Source organism: Bos indicus, chromosome 11 (genome assembly GCF_029378745.1).
Source record: "Bos indicus isolate NIAB-ARS_2022 breed Sahiwal x Tharparkar chromosome 11, NIAB-ARS_B.indTharparkar_mat_pri_1.0, whole genome shotgun sequence".
Taxonomy (NCBI): domain Eukaryota; kingdom Metazoa; phylum Chordata; class Mammalia; order Artiodactyla; family Bovidae; genus Bos; species Bos indicus.
In genome coordinates, this window is record NC_091770.1 from 19,723,717 (window position 1) to 19,749,214 (window position 25,498).

The 25,498-nt window shown below is 40.1% G+C and overlaps 1 protein-coding gene across 1 annotated transcript in view; it reads left to right on the forward strand.

Moving 5' to 3' along the window:
• QPCT (glutaminyl-peptide cyclotransferase) overlaps positions 1–23,267 on the forward strand; it is a 29,899-nt gene extending 6,632 nt beyond the window's left edge. Inside the window, exons 2-7 of the mRNA XM_019970000.2 lie at positions 1,459–1,605; positions 9,377–9,655; positions 15,691–15,867; positions 18,009–18,108; positions 20,786–20,902; positions 22,634–23,267. Coding sequence (XP_019825559.2) covers positions 1,459–1,605; positions 9,377–9,655; positions 15,691–15,867; positions 18,009–18,108; positions 20,786–20,902; positions 22,634–22,779 — 966 coding nt within the window. The 3' untranslated portion in view covers positions 22,780–23,267. The remainder of the gene's footprint in view (positions 1–1,458; positions 1,606–9,376; positions 9,656–15,690; positions 15,868–18,008; positions 18,109–20,785; positions 20,903–22,633) is intronic.
• Positions 23,268–25,498: the final 2,231 nt, after the last annotated feature.

Sequence of the window (25,498 nt, forward strand, 5' to 3'; positions counted from 1 at the left end):
GGACTCACTTCCCTATGGGGAGGAGTAACACTTTCTGTCATTGAATGCCTGATGAACATGTAATGAATGAATGATTCATCATTACTAGAATTATAAGAAAATTCAGCATGTATAAAGTAGTATCCAGAATACAAATTTGAATGTTATCTTTGTTCAGCTGCTTAAATTAAGGTTCACTTAATATATAAGTGTATCAAAGAGTGTGAGCATTAATGGAATATTAAAATAATTTTAACTGAAGACAAAAAATGTACTATTTAGTGGATTGTAGAATCATCAATCTCTGACTGAAAAGAATTGCAACAATCATCCGGTTAGAGCTATTCAATAGAAATATATAATGCGAAGCACATATGTAATTTAAAATTTTCTAGTAGCTCTATTAAAAAAGTAAAAGACAATAGGTTAAATTAATTTTAACACTATTTAACTCAATATATCAAATTTTTTCATTTCAACTTTTAATCACTATAAAAATTCTTAGTGAGCTATTTTGCATGTTTTTTCATACGAAGTCTTCAAAATTCAATATGTGTGTTACACATAAAGCACGCTTCCACCTGACTCTCTACATTTCAAGAGCTTAATAGCACATGTGGCTCCTGGCTACCATATTAGACAATGCAGATTTAGCTCAAATTCCTTTATTAGTATTTTAGGGAAATGAGAATTTAAGTGACCTGGCCAAGGTCATACAACCTGTAAATGGCAGCAGAAACTTTGAATCCAGCTCCTCTCACCCCAAGAGTATGCTTATTCCATAACATCACACTGGCTTTTATAGAACAATTATGCTAACAGAGTATATTGTTTTGTTGGCTGTAGTTTTTGCAATATTGAGTTTTCTTAAGATTAGGATATCAACAATTGTTATTTGTAAACCTTAGTTTTACAAAGTAATTGTAGCAAGATTATTAAAAGTTACACAGCTACAAGTGTTAAGCATTAATTCTCAGATTCAAAGCATTATCTTAATTCTGTTTTAAAAACAAGCTGCCAAAACAGTCGAACTTGTAGATCTAAGGGGCCAATTTTAAAGTTGAGTAGTTTAATTTACTGGGAGAAGGCAATGGCAACCCACTCCAGTACTCTTGCCTGGAAAATCCCGTGGACGGAGGAGCCTGGTAGGCTACAGTCCATGGGGTCGTGAAGAGTTGGACACAACTGAACAACTTCACTTTCCCTTTTCACTTTCATTCACCGGAGAAGGAAATGGCAACCCACTCCAGTGTTCTTGCCTGGAGAATCCCAGGGACGGGGGAGCCTGGTTGGCTGCCATCTGTGGGGTTGCAGATGACTCAGCAGCAGTAGCAGCAGTTTAATTTACTATGTTATAATGTAAGAGCTATCCCTTTATCTTGAAGTTCAAAGCAAATATTTTACAATTGCAAATGTTTCAGGATAAATCTTAAATATGTTATGAAATGATGTAAATATTAATGTTTATTTATTTATCAGAATTATCACCAACCAGCCCTTTTGAATGTATCATCTCTTCGGCAAGTTGCAGAAGGCACCAGTATTTCTGAAATGTGGCAAAATGACTTACGACCATTGCTGATAGAGCGATATCCTGGATCGCCTGGAAGCTTTGCTGCTCGCCAGGTGAGAAACAGCACACTACTCTGAAGGTTGTCCAACACATTCCGTTCCCATGAGAGATGATGCTATGCTCAAAATTCTGAGTTGTCTTATATTCAGATCTGTCATCTCATCTTATTAACTAAAATAAGCATCCTAGAAAAGCAGACAACTAAGAGTAAATATCTATTCTGAATTAAGAGATGCATGTTAACCTAAATCAATTTATATATGAATTCTCTGTCTGAGAGGGCCAAAATCAGACAGGGTACTAGGTATCCAACTCTTGATTTTTTCTATAACACACCCCCAGGCACCCAACCAAGTTTTCTTGAACTTTAAACACCCAATCTCAACAGACTTGGACATTTCTTTCTTAACAGTTCTGGGTCAAGAGTGAGTTATGGTCTTAACAGGCCTTTATTCCCCTTTTGAAATTGTATTTTACCTGGAGGGAGAGTTAAGACCAGTGATAAACTACTTTTTCAAGTACAGTGCTTCTCAAGCTTCTGACTCCGACACATGGCAAATATATATATATATTACATTTTATACACAAAAACATAGAGTTAACTAATAAAAAACTTTCTTAAAAAATACTCCTATTATGTGCAATCTGTTGATGTTGTTCAGTAGCTAAGTCGTGTCTGACTCTTTGTGACCCCATGGACTGCAGTAGGCCAGGCTTCCCTGTTCTTTACTATCTCCTGGAGCTTGCTCAAACTCATGTCCATTGAGTTAGTGTTGCCATCCAACCACTTTGTTCTCTGTTGTCTGCTTCTTCTCCTGCTTTCAATCTTTCCCAGCATCAGGGTCTTTTCTAATGAATCAGGTCTTTGCATCAGGTGGCTAAAGTTTTGGAGCTTCATCTTTAGCATCAGTCCTTCTAATGAGTATTCAGGATTGATTTCCTTTAGGATTAACTGGTTTGATTTCCTTACAGTCCAAGGACTCTCAAGAGTCTTCTCCAACACCATAGTTCAAAAGCATCAATTCTTTGGCGCTTAGCCTTCTTTATTCTCCAACTCTCACACCCATACATGACTACTGGAAAAACCATAGCTTTGACTACATGGACCTTTGTTGGTAATGTCTCTGCTTTTAATATGCTGTCTAGGTTGGTCATAGCTTTTCTTCCAATGAGCAAGCATCTTTTAATTTCATGGCTGCAGTCACCATCTGCAGTGATTTTAGAGCCCGAGAAAATAAAAGTCTGTCACTGTGTTGATTGTTTCCCCATCTATTTGCCGTGAAGTGATGGGACCAGATGCTATGATCTTAGTTTTTTTAATGTTGAGTTTTAAGCCAGCCTTTTCACTCTCCTCTTTAACCTTCATCAAGAGGCTCTTTAGTTCCTCTGATTTTAATTTTATTTTACTAGTTTTCCTTTTACTCTAGTCATGAACCACTAATCTGATTTCAAGACGCACTGATTTTTGCACTGCAGTTTGGAAGACACTGCTATGGAGGGTGGATTAGGCCATTAGAGGGACTAAACCTGAATGTCTCTCTGACTCCTAAGTGTCTATCCTCTTCAGCAATCTGAAACCCCAGCTCTGAATGCCTGTGTTTTCAAGGTAGCCCCATTTTTAGGGGCAGCTTGGGAAGGAATGGGGAGAGGCTGGCCTCTCTGAGAGCAGCCCACTTGCCTAACTCTTCCAGCAAACCCCTTGGCACTCCACTGCAGTGACAAAGTGATACCCGCAAGGCCCAGCAGCACAGCTGGTGGGCTCTTCCTCTCTATCCAATATATGACTTCTGCCTCTCAAGGTGAGCCCAGATGCATTGTCTGTTGCCCCATTAGCCTCTTGTCTTCCATCCAAACAGCTCTTGCTTTCCTTAAGGACTTAGGTGGAGGAGACCCAAAGACGACATTAATTTCTTCTAAGCTCTAGGCAGAGAGAGGAATAATGCTGATGATGGCAGACTTTTATCCAGGGCTTTTTCCAGCTCTGTCAGGCACTTGATGGAAAACTTTGCTTGGATAATCTCATTCAGTTCACACGGCAGTGCCACCTTTTTGGGGACAATTATTCTCCCAGTGCTACAGATTTTAAAAGGCTGAGGTATGCAATTTAACTTGCTCATGGTTATACATGTTGTAGAGATGAGGCTGGAACCTGCACTGGGATCTACTTGACTTCTCCATCCAAGCCCTGGAGAGCGGTGGCTGGGCGAGCCTAGCTCTGTGGTGTGTGCTCACGCATGAGTCCAGCTCTGTGTCTTCTCAGGCCCCAGTTGGAGAGCAAGGCACATACCACTCATTTCAATGATCTCCCCTGGGCCTCATCGCTCAAGCATTTTCCAGAAAAGTTCAGGGCACTGACTGGGTCTTTGCAAAATCTTCAGTTCTTCATTTGAAAAAATCTGTGTCTGTAATGCTCACCCATCTCCACTTTTTCACTTCCCCATAGCATTGCTCAGAAGGCCAAATATATATCCGCAAAATGTATATGCACATTTAGACCTGAGGTTTCTGGCTGTGTCCTCTAAAAAGCAATAAAGACAACAAAATATTGCTATTTTGATCTTTCTCTAGCTCCAGGAGTATAGATTGCAGAAATAATATACATAGATTCTGTTGTGATTTTAAAACTACATATTCATTTAAAAGTTTTGCAAAATTCATAATAACATCTCCCAATGCAGGTGGGGGTGGAGGCAAGTGAGAAATTTATTGACAGTATTTTGGAATGTGCCGGGAACTGTTGCTGGATTCCCTGCATATAGTTGGCTGCATAGCAGCAGTGCTGACAGAATGGTTGTGTTAGAAATCTCACTTAAGACATTCAGTTTTATAATTTGGGGAGAAGAAAATTACCATGAATTTTAGGAAAGCTGCCCCCCCCAAAATGTGGAAGATAAAGAATTCCCTCTTTTGAAAATGAAACAGATGATACTGAGATATTAGGGGGGAACTGCACTAATGACTTTAATTTGACTATTAGTACCTTTTGCTCTGAACTAAATTTAGACAAGAATGGTGGAAAATTATTTTTTATCCTGAGGCACTTTTGAGGACCCAGTCAGATAGATGTTTTATAATTTATAGAGTTTCAGGGTCATAACTAAAGAACACTTTAAAAATCTAAAAAAAAATGTAGACTTGGTATAAAATTGATTAGTGAATTAACTTTTATCAGTTATCAATAAAGATGTATATTGCTATGAATTCCCTTTCAGAGGATAATATGGGAGCAATATCCCATAGTCTTCATTTTTATTGTCTCTGATCAGTGGGTCTAATGCTGCCTCTTGGATTTTTAGAATATATTTATTTGAGAAGATACTTTATTTGTAAATTATACTTGGAAGGTATTAAATTTTGGAGGATTCCAGTGATTTCTAGCTGAGAGAGGAATAAACAATGAACTAAAAAGTTAAGATGATAAAGTCTCACTGAGGAGCAAGCCAAAAACTTTGTCTAGAAGCAAGCTAGAAATGTGGTGGTTAAAATCCCCTGTAGATGTCCAGTGTATCTGAGTAGCTGAAGCTGGGCTTCTTTAGTGGAAAGTATGTGTATCCGTGAATGGAGGGCCCTGGTTTGAAAGCCTGAGGGGCTAATACGTGGTCCACCCAAGAGGGAGGAAGTGCCCGGAGTCCCCAGTGGCAGCATCCAGGCAATATTTGCAGACTTATTGCAAATAGCACAGAATCTACTTCTTCCAAACAAATCTGGTCTGCTAATGACAGTGTTTCTCAGACCTTGGAAAGGAGAGTGTAAGTTTAATTAACTTGACCCAGCATCATTCACCAATGTTACCTAAAGTCCCCCACGGGCCTTCCTCCCCAGGAAGCAGGAAGCATAATGTCATATTTACTTTTATTTTTCTCTTCCTTGCTCTCTCTCCACCCCCAGTCTTGGCCTCTCTTTGTCTCTCTCCTTGTCTCCCCCTCCATCTTCATGTGCTTTTCTTTCTCTCTTTACTCAGTCTCACTCTCTCTCTGTCTTCATCTCTCTGTGTCTTTATCCATCTCCCTGTCTCTTTTCTTCTCTCTCCATTTAAAAAGATAGATGTATAGAAATCCATCTATGTATACCTGTGGTGGATTCATTTTGATATTTGGCAAAACTAATACAATTATGTAAAGTTTAAAAATAAAATAAAATTAGAAAAAAAAAAAAAAGAAATCCATCTATATTCTAAATTACATTTTAGCATGCCTGGTAGGCTGAGGCTCCTGCAACCTGGAGTTTGGGAAACATAGCTGCCTTAGACGCCCTCTCATAGCCAAGCACTCTCTGTTCAGGGGCAGTCTAGAGAGAAGAGCAGTAGTTTGTGGAGCCTACCCTGGAGAATTACAGTGGGAACTCGCAAACTAAGTCTGCAAGCCACAAGCACAACAATAAGGGCTATTGGTGACCTAATTAGATTATGCAGCCAGTTTGATTGTTTATAAAGAAATTAGTTGCTAAGACAAATAAAAATATTTATACTGAGTAAAAAAGGTTAGTGCAGGGAGAACTCTTTTGGGGGGCATTTGCTGACACTTTTGTGGATTTTAACATCAATACAGGTATCAGATATTATGGCCAAAACCTGTTCAGGGTTGAGAAATGAGTTTGTGTGTGAGACTTCAGCTGAGCAAAGCTAAGAGATACATATTTTTAAAATCCCAGTTCATTTTGTAAGCATGCAGGCTGCTGTTGGTGTTGAACACATTTTATGGAGCAGTTCATCATCTGGATACCAGATGTTCTGGAGATGTGCTTTTTATTTATTTATTTTTAAAGACTGACCCCTTTTTTATGGAAAAATTTCTTTTCCCCAAAGTCTGGGGATAACTTCTTTTCACATTCTCTGGAAAACTTTTCTTAGAGGCAGTGATTTCTCTCTAGTCAAATGATTAATATTCTATACCATATTATTTTATATAGTCTCATTTAGAATAAGTATGAGTTCTAATCAGTCCATATTTACTGATAGCCTACTGTGGACAAAGCCCAACACTAAGCATTGTGGAGAATGACAAAATAAATGAGAGATGAGTAATCATTTCAAAAAGGTTATAATGGTTCAAAAATTATTTTTATATGAAAAAACAGCCTGTAAATGTATCATAGAAAAGGTAAGGTACGTTGTATACATTGCTCTTTAGGCCAAAGTCCACCTCCTGACAGAGAACAAGGAGTAACTGGGAAACGGTTTGTTTATTTGGCTTTTTCAGGACTGACTATAGAATCACTGTCTTCCCTCTGGCTTAGTTTTCCTCTTCCTGGAAGCTTCCTGCCCCAGTTGTTTCAAGGCTCTTGCCTACGTGTCATGTCACACTAGTTAGGGCAGGTCACACAAGACTTGGCTAGGCTAGAAAGTCATTTATTTCCTTGGGGGGGAAAAATTCTCCCATTCTTTTCCAGTTATTATAAGTTATTTGTTTATCACCTCAAGGTCCATCCCCACTGGATGTTCATTGTGGAACAAATTGCCGGATATGTTGATGGGTGACTTAAAAATAATTGTTGTATGACTTGAAAATAAAAAATAATTGTTGTGTGACTTAAAAATAATTTTTTAAGGCAACCTTCAAAGATCTATATAATATTTCAAAATGAAATAAATGGAACGTAGTGAGAATTAAGCAAAGGGAAAATAAAGATAGGAAAGGGCAAACTGAACAGCCATGAACTCACCTGCAACTTCTCACATCACAAACTCTAAATTCTTTAAGAAGACACCTCCAGTCCCTGAAGAGATGTTCCTTTTACATCTGTTGCCCTTCCCTGTCAGACATCATGTTGCTCACAAGGCCCAAGGTGATCAGGAAAGATGGGGAAATAGATTCTTTCTTATCTTCACCAGCATTTGCAGAGGATCTGGACCTGCTTTGAATACAAAGGGAAAACTGCTTGTTATGTCATTATGGTTCAGTTCAGTTCAGTTCAGTCGCTCAGTCGTGTCTGACTCTTTGCGACCCCATGAATCGCAGCACGCCAGGCCTCCCTGTCCATCACCAACTCCCGGAGTTCACTGAGACTTACATCCATCAAGTCAGTGATGCCATCCAGCCATCTCATCCTCTGTCGTCCCCTTCTCCTCCTGCCCCCAATCCCTCCCAGCATCAGAGTCTTTTCCAATGAGTCAACTCTTCGCATAAGGTGGCCAAAGTACTGGAGTTTCAGCTTTAGCATCATTCCTTCCAAAGAAATCCCAGGGCTTGGGTTCAGAGTTACTGATTGATTCTTAGAGCGGTGTGCTGAGGTGCTCAGTCATGTTTGACTCTTTTGTGACCCCATAGACTGTACCCCGCCTGGCTCCTCTGTCCATAGAATTTTCCAGGCAAGATTACTAGAGTGGACTTCCATTTCCTACTCTAGAGGATCTTCCTGACCCAGAGATCGACCCCCGTGTCTCCTGTGTTTTCTACATTGGCAGGTGGATACTTTACCACTAGCGCCACTTGAGAAGCCTTCTTAGAATGGGCAGAACCTCAGATATCCTTCAACCATTCCCTTGTAACCATCCCCCTTCTGTACATTATCCTTAACAGGTGAGCTCTAGTATCTTTTGTTAGTGTTTGTTTGAGGATGAGAATTGCAAATGGCAACTCTTTTTGTCCCAAGCACTTAACATGTGCCCCCAGTCAGCACATATTTCATAATGTAACAAACACTAACAAAAGATACTAGAGCTCACCTGTTAAGGATAATGTACAGAAGGGGGATGGTTACAGGGGAATGGTTGAAGGACATCTGAGGTTCTGCCCATTCTAAGAGGGCTTCTCAAGTGGCGCTAGTGGTAAAGTATCCAGTATATCTAATCGGAGAAGGCAATGGCACCCCACTCCAGTACTCTTGCCTGGAAAATCCCATGGATGGAGGAGCCTGGTGGGCTGCAGTCTGTGGGGTCACTGAGGGTTGGACACGACTGAGCGACTTCACTTTCACTTTTCACTTTCATGCATTGGAGAAGGAAATGGCAACCCACTCCAGTGTTCTTGCCTGGAGAATCACAGGGACGGGGAAGCCTGGTGGGCTGCGGTCTATGGGGTCGCACAGAGTCGGACACGACTGAAGCGACTTAGCAGCAGCAGCAGCAGTATATCTAATGTCTCAAATCTGTCTTGTTATCCTGCTAGAAATATTAAAAGTGAGCTGTAATATATACTGAACTGGAGCTATATCTCCTTATGTGCAGAGAGGTCCATTGTTGTTGTTCAGTCATGTCGGACTCTTTCCAACCCCATGGACTGCAGCATGCCAGGTTCCCTGTCCTTCACTATCTCCCGGAGTTTGCTCAAACTCATGTCCATTGAGTCAGTGATGCCATCCAAGCATCTCATCCTCTGCTGTCCCCTTCTCCTCCTGCCTCCAATCTTTTCCAGCATCAGGGTTTTTTCCAATGAGTCAGCTCTTCGCATCAGGTGGCCAAAGTACTGGAGCTTCAACTTCAGCATCAGTCCTTCCAAACAATATTCAGGGTTAATTTCCTTTAGAGAGGTCCATGATACATTGTTAAGTGAGAAGAGCAAGGGGCAGAGCAGATGTAGAGTAGGATTCTATTCCTATAAGAATATACATCCCTCTGCTAAATATACATGTTTGTGTGCTAGTGTATGTTTGTATAAACAAGAAGGGTGTAGATACACATCAGACTCTTAACATAGGTAATATTAACAGTTGGTTGGGTTGGATTGGCAGGGGGAGACTATGGGAGAGGACTAGATTATTTTTCCTTTCAACATCCTTGCTATTAATACAATAAATATGTATTGCATTTTTAATTTGAGAGGTATTACATAAAATTTCTAAAACAAAACTGTCTAGACCTGAAATTTTGGTTTTTGTTTTGATCAGCACATCATGCAGAGAATTCAGAGACTTCAAGCTGACTGGGTCTTGGAAGTAGACACCTTCTTGAGTCAGACCCCCTACGGGTACCGGTCTTTCTCGAATATCATCAGCACCCTCAACCCCACTGCTAAACGACACTTGGTCCTCGCCTGTCACTATGACTCCAAGTATTTTCCTCATTGGGACGACAGAGTATTTGTGGGAGCCACTGATTCAGCCGTGCCATGTGCAATGATGCTGGAACTTGCTCGGGCCTTAGACAAGCAACTCTTTTCCTTGAAGGTATCTGTTTCCCTCCTGCAGATTCCTGGGATAATAAAATATTTAGCAGTAACTCAGAGTGAATTCTAGTTCATGGGGCATTAAGAAAGCCATCTAGAGATGTAGACTTTCTGTGTATTTTGTGCTAATTTATTGCAAAATGAAATGAATTTGAAATATTAATTGGAAGATTGTTGTTGTATAGTTGCTTGGTTGTGTCCAACTCTTTTAGTGACCCCATGGACTGTAGCCTGCCAGACTCCTTTGTCCATGGAATTTCTCAGGCAAGAATACTGGCGTGGATTGCCATTTCCTTCTTCAGGGGATCTTCCCACCCAGGGATTGAACCTATGTCTCTTCCCTTGACAGGTGGGTTCTTTACCACTGAGCCACAGGGAAGCCCAGTCGGAAGATTACATTATTTATAATGTCCACCATGGGCAATGAACCTTACTTAGTACATGAGAGTGTATTTGTTAATTGACACCTGATTTCTTAGTTATGAATACACATCAAATTAAAAACATTTTTTTTTTTGCAAAAAATTAAGAAGGCGTAAGGTTGATTCAGGCATATGTAGGAAATATGTTTATTTCTTCTTGTTTGTATAGCCATGAACATTACAGCCTTCTATTCTGAGAGATGGTGGCCTTGAGTTGGGGGAGGGAGTTTCAGCAAAGTGGTTCTGAAGTAGAGAATGGGTAATTCAGACATATCAAGATGAAAAGCATGAAGAAGAAATGCATTATTGTTTTATCTGTGAATCTCGGCTCAATTTTCTGTAGCATAGCAAAGCTTTTGTTACATTTTCAGTTCAGAATACTTCTGGGACTCTCCGATAATGTTATTTCAGTCTCTGTGTTCTTAAGTGTATATTGGAAAAAAGTGCTACACCAGATGAAGACATTTTGTTCAGATACCACTCATAACTGAGTAAACACAGCAAAGCAAAAACAGAAAACTTTGTTCACAGACAACAAATACCTTTTTCCCCCCTCAAAGTTTTATGAAGGAGACAGCTTAAGTTGGGGTAAAGAAGTAAAAAAGTTATCTCGTAATGGAAGTAATAGAGATATTTGGTTCTATTTTTGCTGGATATGCTGAACTGAAGAAAGCAAGAATTGTTTATAACCACTCAGTATCCTTTTCACTGTTTTTTTCCATTTGTTTTGTTTTCTGAACCTTCTATATTGTCTTTGTTCCATGCGCTGCCCTGCTTTTAACTAGCATCCTTTGCTAGCAATTGACCGAGAGAGTTCAGAAGCTGATACAAAAGGTTAACTTTTCCTATTTGCATTTCTAGTGTAGGGACATGAAATGAGGTAAAATATGGTTTAAAGACACAATCTATGCGGTGGGTGTGTTTTCTCTTGGTGAGATCTTTTACCTGTTTCCATGTAATTCACTCCTGCTTCTGGTAACCAGAAGTAGAAAGGGCTGAATGATTTTTGAGTAAGGCTCTCCATTAGCAAAATGCACATACATTCTTTTAATTATCCTTTCTTTTTTAAACAACAAAAAAATTTTAATCTGATCTCCAAGTCCTCATTTTAAGTTTTTTATATAGTACATTAAAATTTTGGAAATATTTAAATTTTGATGTGGACCTATAGATTGGAAATGGCCATCATAGTAGAAAAGTCTCCCCCATTGTCTCCCAAAAGGCCTCTGGTCTTTCCAGATGATCATTCTATTTTAATAGTTTAAGTTCATGTAGGGATTCTTATATTCCCTGTGATAAGTGTCTTTTCTATTAGAGGTAAACAGTGATGTAGGCAATGAAAAATAAAGACTGGTTTTGAATGCAATCCCTGAGAGTATCAGATTTATTCTTCAGTTGTACTTTAGATTTGTATTAAGGAGATATTTTATGTTCTTCGGCTGTCATGAGTTGTGTAAGGGATGATAGAATGTGACCTTGGAGAAGCCTGGATAGGAAACTAACTGGATGATGGTTCCAATTCTTTGCAGTCTTCCCCTTCTAGTAATAAGATTGTAATTATACTTTCACTTCTCTTGTCTTGTAACTTTGCTGTGCCCTTCCACTTGAGCCTACCACTTGAGGTGGTAATTCCTCATTCCTTGACTCTGGACTTGGTTACTTGACTTGCCTTGGCCAATGGGATGCTAGTAGATAACAAACAGAGGCTGGAAATGTGTTCGTGCAATTGGGCTCGCTCTGTTGTGCCTTGGCCATCACTGTGAGAAGAGCATGACTTGGCTAGCTTGCCAGTCCTAGGAGGAGACTAAGAGGCTTGTGGAACAGAGCCAACCTTGATGACTGCAGGGTGAAACAGAGCTCCTCCAGCCTAAACCAGTTGTCCCCAGTTAACCTGCAGATCCCAGAGAACTCATGATTGTTGTTTTAAGCCACTGAAGTTGGGGTGGTTTTTACACCTTATTTTTATGGCGTTAGCTGATGCAGCCTTGGATGGGGAAAGACTGCAGGTAATGTACTGACTCTACTAACACTGGTAACTAGGCATTTGTCATACTGCCAGAAAGAAGGACTAGAAGACTGTCACAAATCTGGCCATGCATTTTTTCTAGCTCTGAGATACGAGACTGAGTTATTAGAGATTAAAGACCAAAGTTATTTTTCCACCAATCATAAAAAGAAGTAAAAAGAGAAAGTTGCCTCACAGGACTCAGGGTCATTGTCCAAAACAGTTTACGGCTATCTAAATGAGATGGTGCGAAGAGAAGGGAATGAGAGCAAGCCATTGTACTGAACCGTGTACTGAACCGTGGAGTTACCAAACTGTTGACATTTCTGAGGCACCTGAACCTTCAAACTTGCAGAATATGTAAACACTGGGCATGAACAGAGTGTTTCTGGTCCCAAGCCATCTTATTCTGCCCTGGTATTCTATGATTATGCTCTTTGATTTGGAGTTAGAACTTTGGAACCAGTCAAGGCTCTTTGACTGTCTCCACTAATGTTTGTACGATATACCTTTTGCCAGTGAGACAGTCTGTTCCACTACTTCTTCTTGTTGCTCAGTTGCTAACTCATGTCTGACTCTTTGTGACTCCATGGACTGTAGCCCACCTGGTTCCTCTGTCCATGGGATTTCCCAGGCAAGAATACTGGAGTGGGTTGCCATTTCCTTCTCCAGGAGATCTTCCTAGACCAGGGATCGAACCTGTGTCTCCTAGTTCTTATGAAACCCTGAGTGCATATATGTTTCACGGACAGACACATCCTATCTTCAGTACTAACAGGAGTTATGAGAGACTCAAAATATAATAAGCTGTCTTTTTCTTGGGGTATAATTAAGGAGTAATAGTATGACAGTTGAAATGATTACCATACAAAGATAACTTAGTTTTCAGTTGATAATGACATTTTTTTCTCCTTCTTATGAAATCTCCCCAAAGCAATCAAGAAAAATTCCATCTTTGAAGAATTCAGGGAACTCTGTTCATGGAAACCACCATATGAAGACAGAAGGTGAATGGAGAAAAGACAGATGACATATCAGAGTAGAGAGATGTCACATTGCCCAGAGGGGAAGAAGTCTAAGAAGACAGTGGTCCCCTGATGAAGTCCTGACTGGCTCAGGGATAGGAGGGGACAGTAAGGAAGGCAGAAATGAGGTAGGGGATGGAGGAGGAGAGTTTAAGTCTGTATAGGGAGCCCTTAGGTGTATAAGAGGGCTTCCCAGATGGCACTAGTGGTAAAGAACCTTCCTGCCAATGCAAGAGCCACAGGAGATGTGGGTTCGATCCCTGGGTTGGGAAGATCCCCTGGAGGAGGTCATGGCAACCCACTCCAGTATTCTTGCCTAAAGAATCCTATGGACAGAGAAGCCTGGCGGGCTACAGCCCATAGGGTCACAAAGAGTTGGACATGACTGAACGACTTAACACACACACGTGTATAAGATTTCCACCCCCTACCTGGCAGATAGGTGACTCTTTCACCTGTATCCTTGTAGGAGATGATGGGATATTTTTCTGGAGAAATTGAGCCAGGGAGGTTCTAGATGTGGGGACACCGGAGGGCAGGAATGAGGTACCTCATGGGAATTGGTAAGATGAAGTGAAAGACTACACAGTAAGCAGTGAGCTTCCCCAGCTTTTCCCTGCTTCCAGCCTGAGAAAGCTCGCAGCCAGCTCACACCCGTCCGACAGGAAACTGGAGGATCCTTCTCTGGAGAATGCAAACCACCCATAGAGAAGGCCCACAGACAGTGACATTTGGGGATCCTCAGTGAAAACCCTCAGTGGGCATCAGACTGCCTTGCAGTGGAGCCAAGCAATCTGTGTCTGTCGTCAGTGCTATCGTGTTTTATTGCTTCATGCAAATGCACACAAAGGATGATCAGATATTTGAGGACCGTCTCCAGCATGAAAGAAAGAAAGAAAGCAAAACAAATAATACAAGTTGAAAAATGAACTCAGAGGAAATAGGATACAGCCACAGAAAATAACTTTAAAGAATGCTATTTTCATGTCCTTAGAGAGATGAGAGGAGAAGTTTTATCTGTAACAGATTAAAGCAACATCAGAGTCAGTTCCCCAGAACTGCCTAGGGCTGGAGAGAGTGAATGGTTGTGTATTTTTCTTCATCCAGGTTCAGGTGCCTGAGTGCAGGCACAAAGCAGGCAGACAGTTGAACTTAATGTTATGTTTTTGCCACATGAGTTTGACCAAGGTGAAGAGAGGCATAGGAACTGAACATGTACGCAGGGAGTAATTAGAATGATTGACTTCAGAATTTATGATGAATATTAGTCCTTCTGGTACCCTAACCCCCACAGTCCTTCAACCCCATTGGAGTCTCTAATCTATTGATATGTTCGCCTTTTCACAGTCTTTCCTTTACCTCTGTGGTGTCCTTACTTCACTCTGTGCATGCATGCGTGCGTGCTAAGATGCCTCAAAGTGACTTAGCATGCACTCACCCACGCATAGAGTGAAGGGGGGACAGTTTAGAGGTAAAGACTGTGAAAAGGTGAACGTATAATAGATTAGAACATAATAGATTAGAGATTCCAATGGGGTTGAAGGACTATGGGGGTTAGGGTACCAGAAGGACTAATCTGAAAGGTGAGAGCCGCTGTCAAGACAGTGGAAAGTGTAACATCCATCAGAATCCTACTCATCCTTCTAAGTTCCGCTTAAATACTCTCTTTCCTGAAGTCTTCCTTGACATTCCAAGGATTCCACCTCTCAATCTGCCTGGTTCCTAGAGGACTTTTCTGCTACATTGGTGACCCTTGATAGGGTTTGCCATGGCCACGTATTTATCTTTCCCTAACCCAAGTAAAGTGTAGGTTCCTCTGAGGGAGAGGCTGTAATTACCATTCTTTGTGTCTCTGTTGCATTCCAAGGGCAGACTCTCGAACTCAAAACAGCACTGCAGACTTAACTAAGGTGAGAAGCAAGAAAGACTGGTACTGTTTCAGGTTCAGTTCCCTGGGAGGTGTGTTCTGATGTGGAGGTTAGCATTTCGGTCACTTAGTAGGGAGTGGCCTTACCATCACACCTGTGGCAGGGAGGGGAAAGAAATGGGAGTAGGCAGAGGGAGAAGCCGGGCTGCCATGCAGGTTCAGCAACAGCCTCAGCCAAACCTTGGGGAGCTCTGGAGGTAGCATGGCCCTTAAGAGGGCTCCCATGCCTGCTTAGGCCAGTCACTGCATGTAGGAACCTCCATGGCTGAGCCAGTCCTTAAGGGGACCAACCACTGAAGGCCTTCTGCTGACTCCTCTGCTGGCAACAGGGACAACACATCCTTCTGAAAGGGACCCGGGTGCTGTGTCACAGTGTCCACCATTGTAGTTCCAGAGTTCTCTAAAGAGTAAGAAAAAAAATGTAAGACTTCTGTTTTCAGAAGGAGTGGAGATGGTGAGATCTATAAGTGTGAAGACTATAGGATCTCTGATGATTTTCAGAGAGGAAATGGTGCAAAATAAATTCTGACATATCTTCACTTGTTCTGGCTTCTTCCTTGGCTTCATGGCACATCATTTTGTCCAGTTAATAGGAAGCATGCTATTTTTTAAATTCTCAGAATATTTTCTCTCTTTTTCTGTTTTGTTAAAATTCAGAATATCTCAGACTCAAGGCCAGATCTTTCACTCCAGCTGATTTTCTTTGATGGAGAAGAGGCTTTTCATCTCTGGTCTCCTCAGGATTCTCTGTATGGGTCTCGCCACTTAGCTTCCAAGATGGCGTCAACACCACACCCACCTGGAGCGAGGGACACCAACCAACTGCATGGCATGGTGAGTCCAGGTGCTCTTCATGATGCTGCAACTGCAGACTCTGCTTCCAAGGAGGTCAAAGCTATAGCCAGTTAAAGACCTAAAAATGCCACGGCGTTCTTGGAGCAGAGTGTTTATAATAGAGCATTATTTGGCAGGCACTGGGTTTTTGAGGAATCCCAGAGCTAAAAAGAATGATTCTGGGTTAGAAGTTATGTTTGACTGAGCTTAACTAAAATGATGTAAAAAATCAGAATAAGGAAGCATCAGATTCAGTTTGGTCCCATGGGAGCACATTCCCCCAGTAAGTTTAGAGGTGAAGAGAGCAAGTCCCATCTCTGAGGCCTCTGTCAAGCCAGAGGAGACTGAGGTCTTGGGAAATGGGGTATGAGTGGAATATAGTATAGGGATGGGAGTGAAGAATTTCCTTGGTGGCTTCAAAACATTATAGTGACTTCCAGTGAGTATAGGAAATTTTGATGTGGCATTTTTGACATGAGGGTAGTGACATTTCAGTGCTTCCTTAAAATTTTGGTCTTATTACCAAGTAGTGGGTGCAACTTATGGCCCCCCTTCATCCCTCATTCTGGCCCCACAACCCATGCCTGGTCCCTTATTCCATATTTGAATTTCCTTCCTATTCTGACTCTCTTCCCATATTTGACATTCACTAACACCTGCATGGAACCCATGAGACTTCAATCTTCCTGTGGCTCCACCCATCCCTGACTCTCATCCTATCTGTGAACTGGTAACCTGTTTCTAACACCCTCCATTCATCTGTGTCCTTTGTCCTATCACTGACCTTCGCCCTGTGAGTCCAGATGGCCACATGCAGTGTCCTGTAAGACTCCAACACATCTCGTGTTGGCTTTCTCTCTATCCTGTTGCCCACTGGCAGCTCACAAGGGGTCATGCGTACATGCTCAGTCACTCAGTCATGTCTGACTCTTTGTGAGCCCAGGGACTATAGCCCACCAGGCTCCTCTGTCCATGGGATTTTCCAGGCAAGAATACTGGAGTGGTTTGCCATTTCTTTCTCCGGGGGATCTACCCGACCCAGGGATCAACCCTGCATTTCTTGCATTGTGGGTAACTTCTTTACCACTGAGCCATCCGGGGAAGCCCCATACGGTGTCAAGAGAACATAATTGACACCTCATTTAATCACTTTTGCTCAAGTGGTTAAAAGGGTTCAAAGGAGGAGAAGAGGCCTAACTGATCAGCAGGAGGAACAAAGTTATTTGTTTACGAGTCCAAATATATGAATTCATAGTGATAGTTAAGACCATTTTTCCTCCAGAACAAATTCCTAGGAGCTTATCCAACCTGGTGAATATACTCCTATTTCAAACAAGATATTTTTTTCCCAATAAATATATTTAATCATCATTCATGAGTTAATAGATACTATGTCTTAGAGTCATAGACTCTGAAAATATCTATTATATATCAGGATCAATGCTAGATATTACTCATACCTTACCTCACTTAAATAAATCAGGCATTCTTAATGTAGGGGGTAGTCTCCAGGGAGTCCTCAAGCCTGCTAAAGTTTTATGGCTCAAAGAAGAATCACTTGGCTTATTACAGAGGCTTTTAGCCAGAAAGGACCTTTAGAGATCAGCAAGCTAGAGCTTCTAGTTTGACAGAAAAGGAAATGGATATTCAGAGACTAAGCTTACAGAACTCCTAGTCAAGGAAACTCTCTTAGGTGCTGCTTTAAGGAATAAATAGTTCCTATGCAAGTGTTCTCTTTGGCAGTCGTGTTATTACAGGCTAAGGATAAAATGACTGATTAGAATGGAGTAGAAGACAAGACAGGCTTTTAAGCCCATCTGAAAATAAAGCAAATGTATCCTTTTTTTCTATGAAATATTTATCCACGTGTCCTCCTTCTAATTTAGCCTTAGTGATATTGTTCTGGAGTTACAGACATGAAGAATCTACATTTTGCTATTTCTCCACATTGTATAAGCAAGATTTAAAAATCTCCCTCAGATGATTCCTTTACAATGTTATTAAACCTTTTGTTGGTTTATACAGCTCCTCATTTCATTCTCAGTTATTAAAATGCAGTTAGTCTTGACTGATTTTTTTCTATTTTTGAGTATGAAATGTGTTTTGGCAACAGTGATTATATAATATTTTTTCTCCCTTAGGATTTATTGGTCTTACTGGATTTAATTGGAGCTCCATTCCCAACATTTCCCAACTTTTTCCCAAACACTGCCAGATGGTTTGGTAGACTTGAAGCAATTGGTAAGCAGCGCTCTTATTATGGTGGCTCAGATGGTAAAGAATCTGCCTGCAATACGGGAGACCTGAGTTCCATCCGTGGGGGTTGGGAAGAATGGAGAATGGAATGGCCACTGACTCCAGTATTCTTGCCTGGAGAATTCCATGGACAGAGAAGCCTGGTGGGCTACAGTCCATGGGGTTGCAAAGTGTTGGACATGACTGAAAGGCTAACACTTTCACTTTTTCACTCTTAGAGAATCAAACCTGGTTTCTTCTCACTGATAAACACTGCATTATAAAATTCAGAATTTGTGACTTAAGGGTGTGATCAGAGTACACAATATACTTTACTGGCTTTTTTCTTGCTTTATTAATTAATTATTCCTATTCATCTGTTTTTATTTTCCTGCATGAAACTGCATTTTGAAATGGAAACATAAAATACTACATTTCATATATTCATATCCTTAGAAATAGCTTCGAGATATTTTCTCAGAGTCCTGTTTGTAACATATGGAATGCATTTTTAGGGAAAACTCAGCAAAGCACACTGGATAATGATGAATGTTATGTCCTTATAATGATACCAAAAGATATCCTTTAATGTTTCTTTTTTTCTTCTGTTGTCTTTGTCATCTTCTATTTGCTGCCTTATGTAGTTGTGATATTCTTTTAAATTTAGTACCATCTTTGCCTATTTTCTAAAGCAATAAGTAAAGGGGATGCAAGAGAAAGCCAAAATCCTTCAAGAGTCACTTAAGAGAAGGTTTGCTGCTGCTGCTAAGTCGCTTCAGTCGTATCCGACTCTGCGACCCCATAGACGGCAGCCCACCAGGTTCCCCCGTCCCTGGGATTCTCCAGGCAAGAACACTGGAGTGGGTTGCCATTCCTTCTCCAGTGCATGAAAGTGAAAAGTGAAAGTGAAGTCGTTCAGTCATGCCTGACTCAGCGACCCCATGGACTGCAGCCTACCAGGCTCATCCGTCCATGGGATTTTCCAGGCAAGAGTACTGGAGTGGGGTGCCATCGCCTTCTCTGAAGAGAAGGTTTAGTGACAACTAAATGAGAGTAGATTAGGCCAGATGAGGTTAGGCCAGGTTAGCCAAGGAAACAAAGTTATCTGTGGCTCAGGAGAGAGGCTGGGGGCTTGGAGAAGAAGAATAACTTCTTTCTCTTGTATCTCTACTCCATATACTCCTCCCTCTCCACACACACACACACACACACACATACACACACACACGAACAAAACAAACGATGAAAGATTGGCCTTAGGGAGGGATGAACATGAGATAGATGTTTATTATAGAATTCAAGCCCTGCGCAAAAACATCAGACTAAGAATTCTTTTCTAGCCACACAGACTTCTTGCAGTGGGGTAGGATAGTACTTCCTTCTCAGCAGTGGGGAAAATGCTGCCATCTCAACTCATACTTTTGCCACAATGTGCCTATATCCAGGTCTAGAATATTGTGAAAGAAATGTTTACCTGAACCTCAGATGCTTATCTTTGACAAATTTCAATTTCTAATTTGAAAGACTTGCTATTCTGGTATTAATATAAGCTTTTTGGGGCACTTCCTTACAGCATGTTTTCCTTACTCTGAGTAGCCTCAAGAAATTGGGTTTGGCCTTCTGTCATGGGTTTTGTTCCCTTATCTCATTTCTTCCACCAGAATGAATTTATATCAGTAAATCACATGTTAATATAATTTTAACCCATTGTGTAACCCACTGAGTGGTATTTATATTCAAACCGTATCTCTAATTGTATAAGGAAAAGTTGTATATGAGATAAGGAATTATAATTATGAATAAACAGACGGGAATATTGTGGTAGTAAGGGCTTTTTTGATGTTCCTAAAATCATATTACATACGAATGCTTACCCTTTGGTCTAATTTTACCCTTTAAATTTAGCAATGAATATAACCAATCCTGCAAAATTTCATTTGGTTGTCCTAAACTCTTCTAGTGATCTCTTTTCATCTTATAACATAGGCTCACGTTATACGTAACTCATGTAACACATGAGTTCTATGTTACACTATGACAGGAGTGATGGAATGTAGGTCAATGGTTCTCAAATTTTAGTGTGCATTAGAATCACCTGGAAGGCTTGTTACACCACAGATTGCTGGACTGCACCCCCAGAATTTCTAATTCAGTCGGTCAGAGGTAGGACCAGATAATCTGCATTGCTAACAAGTTCCCAGGTGGTGCTGATGCAACTGATTATAGACCACACTTTGAGAACCACTGACGCAAGTCATAGTAAGCATCGCTTTTGCAAAGAGAGGTCACTCAGTATAGTACTTCATACCTGTTCTGTCTAAGTTCCCTTTCAAGCCCAGCATCTTTTGAAACACTCTTTGTTCCGGGGTGAAAATCTGTAAGTATCTACACCTGTGTTTTCCCCCCCTGCTTCCCTCTAGTTTTCTCATTCTCCGTCTCTCCACTGTTCTATTGAGTTTCTGACTCTCAGGAGTCAGAAAGCTAAAGTCAGAGGTGACTCCTCCCTCAGAGATAATCCAAAATGTCCACACCCCAAGTTCAGCTTAGAGGTTTTTTTTTTTGTCATGGGTGCACTACTCACAGTGTTTTAAAACCAAGTGCCAAGATTTGAAACTCTTTTTGCGTTCTGACTGTCGATTAGTTAAAAATACGTGTTCATCTGCTGTCTAATTATCATCTGCAGAACATGGACTCCGTGAATTAGGTTTACTCAAGGATCACTCTTCGGAGAGGTGGTATTTCCGGAATTATGGTTATGGAGGTGTGATTCAGGATGACCATATTCCATTTTTAAGAAGAGGTAATGTGTGTATGTGTAAATATGTATGCACATGTGTGGTTTTTGCCTATCATATTCGGTGTATTTTATGTGCATTTACAACAATCTAGAAGTGTGAAGAACCATTAAGTTTAATTGCTGATAAATTAAATCATTCACCAATCATCTCATGGCTTTTATTTTTTCATGAAAGTCATTGTAAATCCCTGAAGAGACCTTTTTATTTTTTTCCTACATGTAGAATATTTATCAACACTCATATGCCTCTGACATCCCGCTTTCTCTTTCACAGACCTAGATTGTATTCTTATACTTTGTGTAACTCTGTTTTCCTGCTAATAAGGAAGCAAAGGGCTTCCTTAGTGGCTCAGATGGTAAAGAATCTGCCTGCGATGCAGGAGACTCAGGTATGATCCCTGGGTTGGGAAGATACCCTGGAGAAGGAAATGGCAACCCACTCCAGTATTCTTGCCTGGAGAACGCCATGGACAGAGGAGCCTGATGGGCTACATGGAGTTGCAAAGAGTCGGACACGACTGAGTGATTAACACTTTCACTTTCATTTCATCCTTTCCATCAGTGTTGGAAGTCTAAATTAACTCAACGATTCTTACAGTAGCCATCCAATTCATCTCCTTCTTTTGGTCTTACCTCCTTATTCTTTATGTATGAGCAAATGTTATCTTTAAAAATTGTCAATCAAATTATGTTATTTCCCTACCTTAAAGCTCTGTTGGCTTGCCATCATGGAGAGTAAGCCCCAAAGTCTTCATCATGACCTACAAGGGCTTCCATTTTCTGACTCCTTTCTTCCTCTCCAGCATCACCTCCTACCTCTCTAATTATTGCTCTGACCCAGTCACACTGCTGTTCCACAAGCAGGCCAAGCACACTCCTGCCACAGGACCTTTGGGCTTGCTAATACTGCTGCCTGGTCATCCCCAGGTCTTCACACAGCTTAGTTTCTCCTTTGTTGCATCTGTGTAAATGTTAGCTTCTCAAAGAGGACTTCTTTGATTTTATTTTTTTTAACTGTAATTTATATGTATTTTTGGTCTTCATTGCTGCCTTCAGGCTTTCTCTAGTTGTGGAGAGCGGGGACTGTTCTCTAGTTGCAGTGCATGGGCTCCTCAGTGCGGTGGCTTCTTTTGTGGCAGAACACAGGCTCTGGGTCCCGTGGGCTTCCGTAGCTGCAGTGCACAGGCTTGGTTGCCCCACAGAGCGTGGAATCTTCCTGTACCAGGGATTGATCCCCTTCCTTGGCAGGCGGATTCTTAACCATTGGACCACTAGGGAAATCCAGGGCCATCCTGATTTTAAATTCCTTTTTCTTGGCCCTGCTCTCTGCCCCTCATTCTCTATTCCCTTATCTTGTTTTACTATTCTTTATAAACCTTATCACTTTCAAAAATTATTTTTTGTATTTGTTTATTTGTTTCTTTCTCTAGTAGAATGTAAGTTCTATATGAACAGGGCTTTGCCTTTTCACTGATGAACCCTCAATTCCTAGAATAGGGGCTGGCACATAGTAAGTGCTTTATTATTATTTACTGAATTTATTAATATTTGTTTAATGAATGAATGACTTTGGAGTATCAGGGTAAGATATAGGGACGTACAGAAGTTATTAGCTGAGTTATTAGCTGTGTTTATATAGTACAGAGCTCCCACTTAGACTTCTCTGAAAAATTATACTTTCTAGCTTACTCATGGGAAATATGTACTTAATTACAAGTCATTTCTTTGTGTTAGGTGTTCCAGTTTTGCATCTGATATCATCTCCTTTCCCTGAAGTCTGGCACACCATGGATGACAATGAAGAAAATTTGGATAGAACAACCATTGACAATCTAAACAAAATTCTACAAGTATTTGTGTTAGAATATCTTCATTTGTAATATTCTGGTTTAGTTTACTGGTGAACTAAATATTCTGGTGATTGCATCTAGTATCATATTCAAAAGTCAAGGAATCCTTTAAAATAATCTGACTCTAGACAATGCTGTGCGGAAACTTCTATCCTATAGATTCTTTCTGTAGGTATCTTTGAATATCCTAGATTTATGTCATGTCCAAATTGCTCATTAATTTTCATCTAGTGATAAAGGCAAATGTAAGAAAAACTGAAGATACATATCTCTAGAAAAACTCCTTTAGATAAGAAGCTATGAAGCTAAATCAGATGCACATAGTTAGTATCATGGTCTTCTAAAATAATATTTAATATGATGGTCAGGTGCAATGTATAGCCTTAGTTTTATGATTTTCTTATACTTGCAAATCCATTGCATATAAAACAAAACAGAGATGCATTTTGAGGACTCAATCTCTTTGAGAAATCTTTGTATGATTTATTTTATGGAAATTAAATCAAAATTAAATGCTATGTTGTGAATGTCTTTCTTTATATATAAATGAAAAAAATCATATGATTTGAAGTATAGCTTAGTTTTATTGTTTACAAATTTTGCATTTTTATTGTAAAATAATATAGTCAGGACAAAAAAACGTAGAAAATAGAGAAAGTAAAAAAGCCATAATTTCATTATATTAACCAAATCATCACTCATTCTAATTTTTCTTCATATATTTTCAATGAAGTTTATATGTGTTTATAATCAAACTCTATCTTCAATTTTTTGGCTTTCTGTCTGTTAAATTATATAATTACCAGACATTTATTTGTTGTTTTGATCTTGGGTTACGATGAAGACAGAGATTGTTGAGTGTGTCCTCCAGAGTCAATATGAAGGTAACACAGAGAAAGCACAGCAATTATGATCATTTCTGTGTATTGTTGTATAAATTATATGATATTCACATTTGTTTAATTACTTATAGCTAATTTCTTATAGGAGATTCATGGAAGCAAAATTGTTTGGGCTGGAAACATGTTAAGAATTCATAGATTTTTCTTTAGCTATAGGAAACAGTTATCTAGAAATACAGACTTGATCACAGTTAAACAATGATGCGATTCATCCTGCCATATACTAATAGATGAAGTTAATTGGGGGGTTGCTGTTTTTCATGTGTTCTCTGTTCTGTGCAGACATTTAATAAACCTCACTGAGTTAGTGTGCTGGGACTGGATAGGGTGTGAGACAAACTGAGTGGGAAATCAATAGCAACCTCAAGTTCAATAGCAAAGACAGTCATTGGAAAAGGAATTTACTTATGAAAACATACTTTCCAGGTCAAAACAGGGGCTAAAATATAATTTATGTATATGACTTTATATAATTTTATACAAGAATAGCCAGAATTATATACAACTATATCTATGTCTGCAATTTCATGATGGTGAATTTTATTTCATTTTAAACAATTTTTTTTACAAGTATTCATTTATTCTTAAATTTTGGCCCTGTCATGCAGCATGTGGTATCTTAGTTTCCTGACCAAGGATCTAACCTGTACCCCCTGGATTGAAAGATGCAGTTTTGACTACTGGACCCTGGTGAATTTTACAGAACTGGATTTTTACAGACTTTATTTTACACAAATCTGCTTCTAAAATTCTATAAAGGGAAGCCATGCATTTGTGAGTTGAATAATATTAAGAACCAACAGTTACTGAGTACTAACTGAGGGTCAATGTTATAGGTGCTGCACATGTTTTTACCAACTTAATCCTCACAACAATCCTAAAGGGTATAGGCTACTATTAGCCACATTTTATGATGCTCAGAGGGCTTCCCAGGTGGTGCTAGTGGTAAAGAACCCATCTGCCAGTGCAAGAGATGTAAGAGATGTGGGTTCGAGCCCTGGGTCAGGGAGATTCCCTGGAGAAGGGCATGGCAACCCACTCCAGTATTCCTGCTTGGAGAATCCCATGGACAGAGGAGCCTGGCAGGCTACAGTCCATAGGGTCACAAAGAGTCAGACACAACTGAAGCGACTTAGCACACATGCATGCATGATGCTCAGAATGGTTAAGTATCTTCTTCAAGATCACGTAGCTAGTAAGTGACAGTGCTGGGGCTAGAACGCAAGTAGCCTGGCGCTACAGCTCATCCTCTGGAGCACTGCAGAGTACCACCTTTTTACATGAAAAGACCTTTGCAGAATATTTTTAATACCAAACACAATGCAACAATGGCGTCTTGAAATTTTTACAGGTTATTCACTCAGTCTGGGAGAGCATTCTTAAACCATTGCTGCAAGGGTTCACATGACAATGTTAGGCTTCAGAGGTGTGTCATTTGTATGCAGAATTATTTCTCTGCCATATCAAAGGCTATTTTTACATAAGCTTGTGTATCATAGAAATCAACACGAGTGGTTCCAGGGCTGAAGAATCTAAGCCACAAAGAAGGATTAAAAAAGGCTGAGTTTTCTGGATTAATTTTCAAATGAGTGAAAACATTTGAAAGGGGTTCAGGGAAAACACTTTTTAAATACCAGAAAAGAAATGATTTAAGTGACAGATATTAAAACAGAATGAAAAGATGTTCTAATAAGGAAACTAAAAGTTAGTTGACAGTACTACATATATAATTATACGCCTAAATAATAAATTTTATTTGAGGCAGAATTAAATAAATAAATCTACTATAATCTTTTGGTTAACATTAGTTGAATTATTTTTAGAGGAGGACGTTGGAGAATATGTTG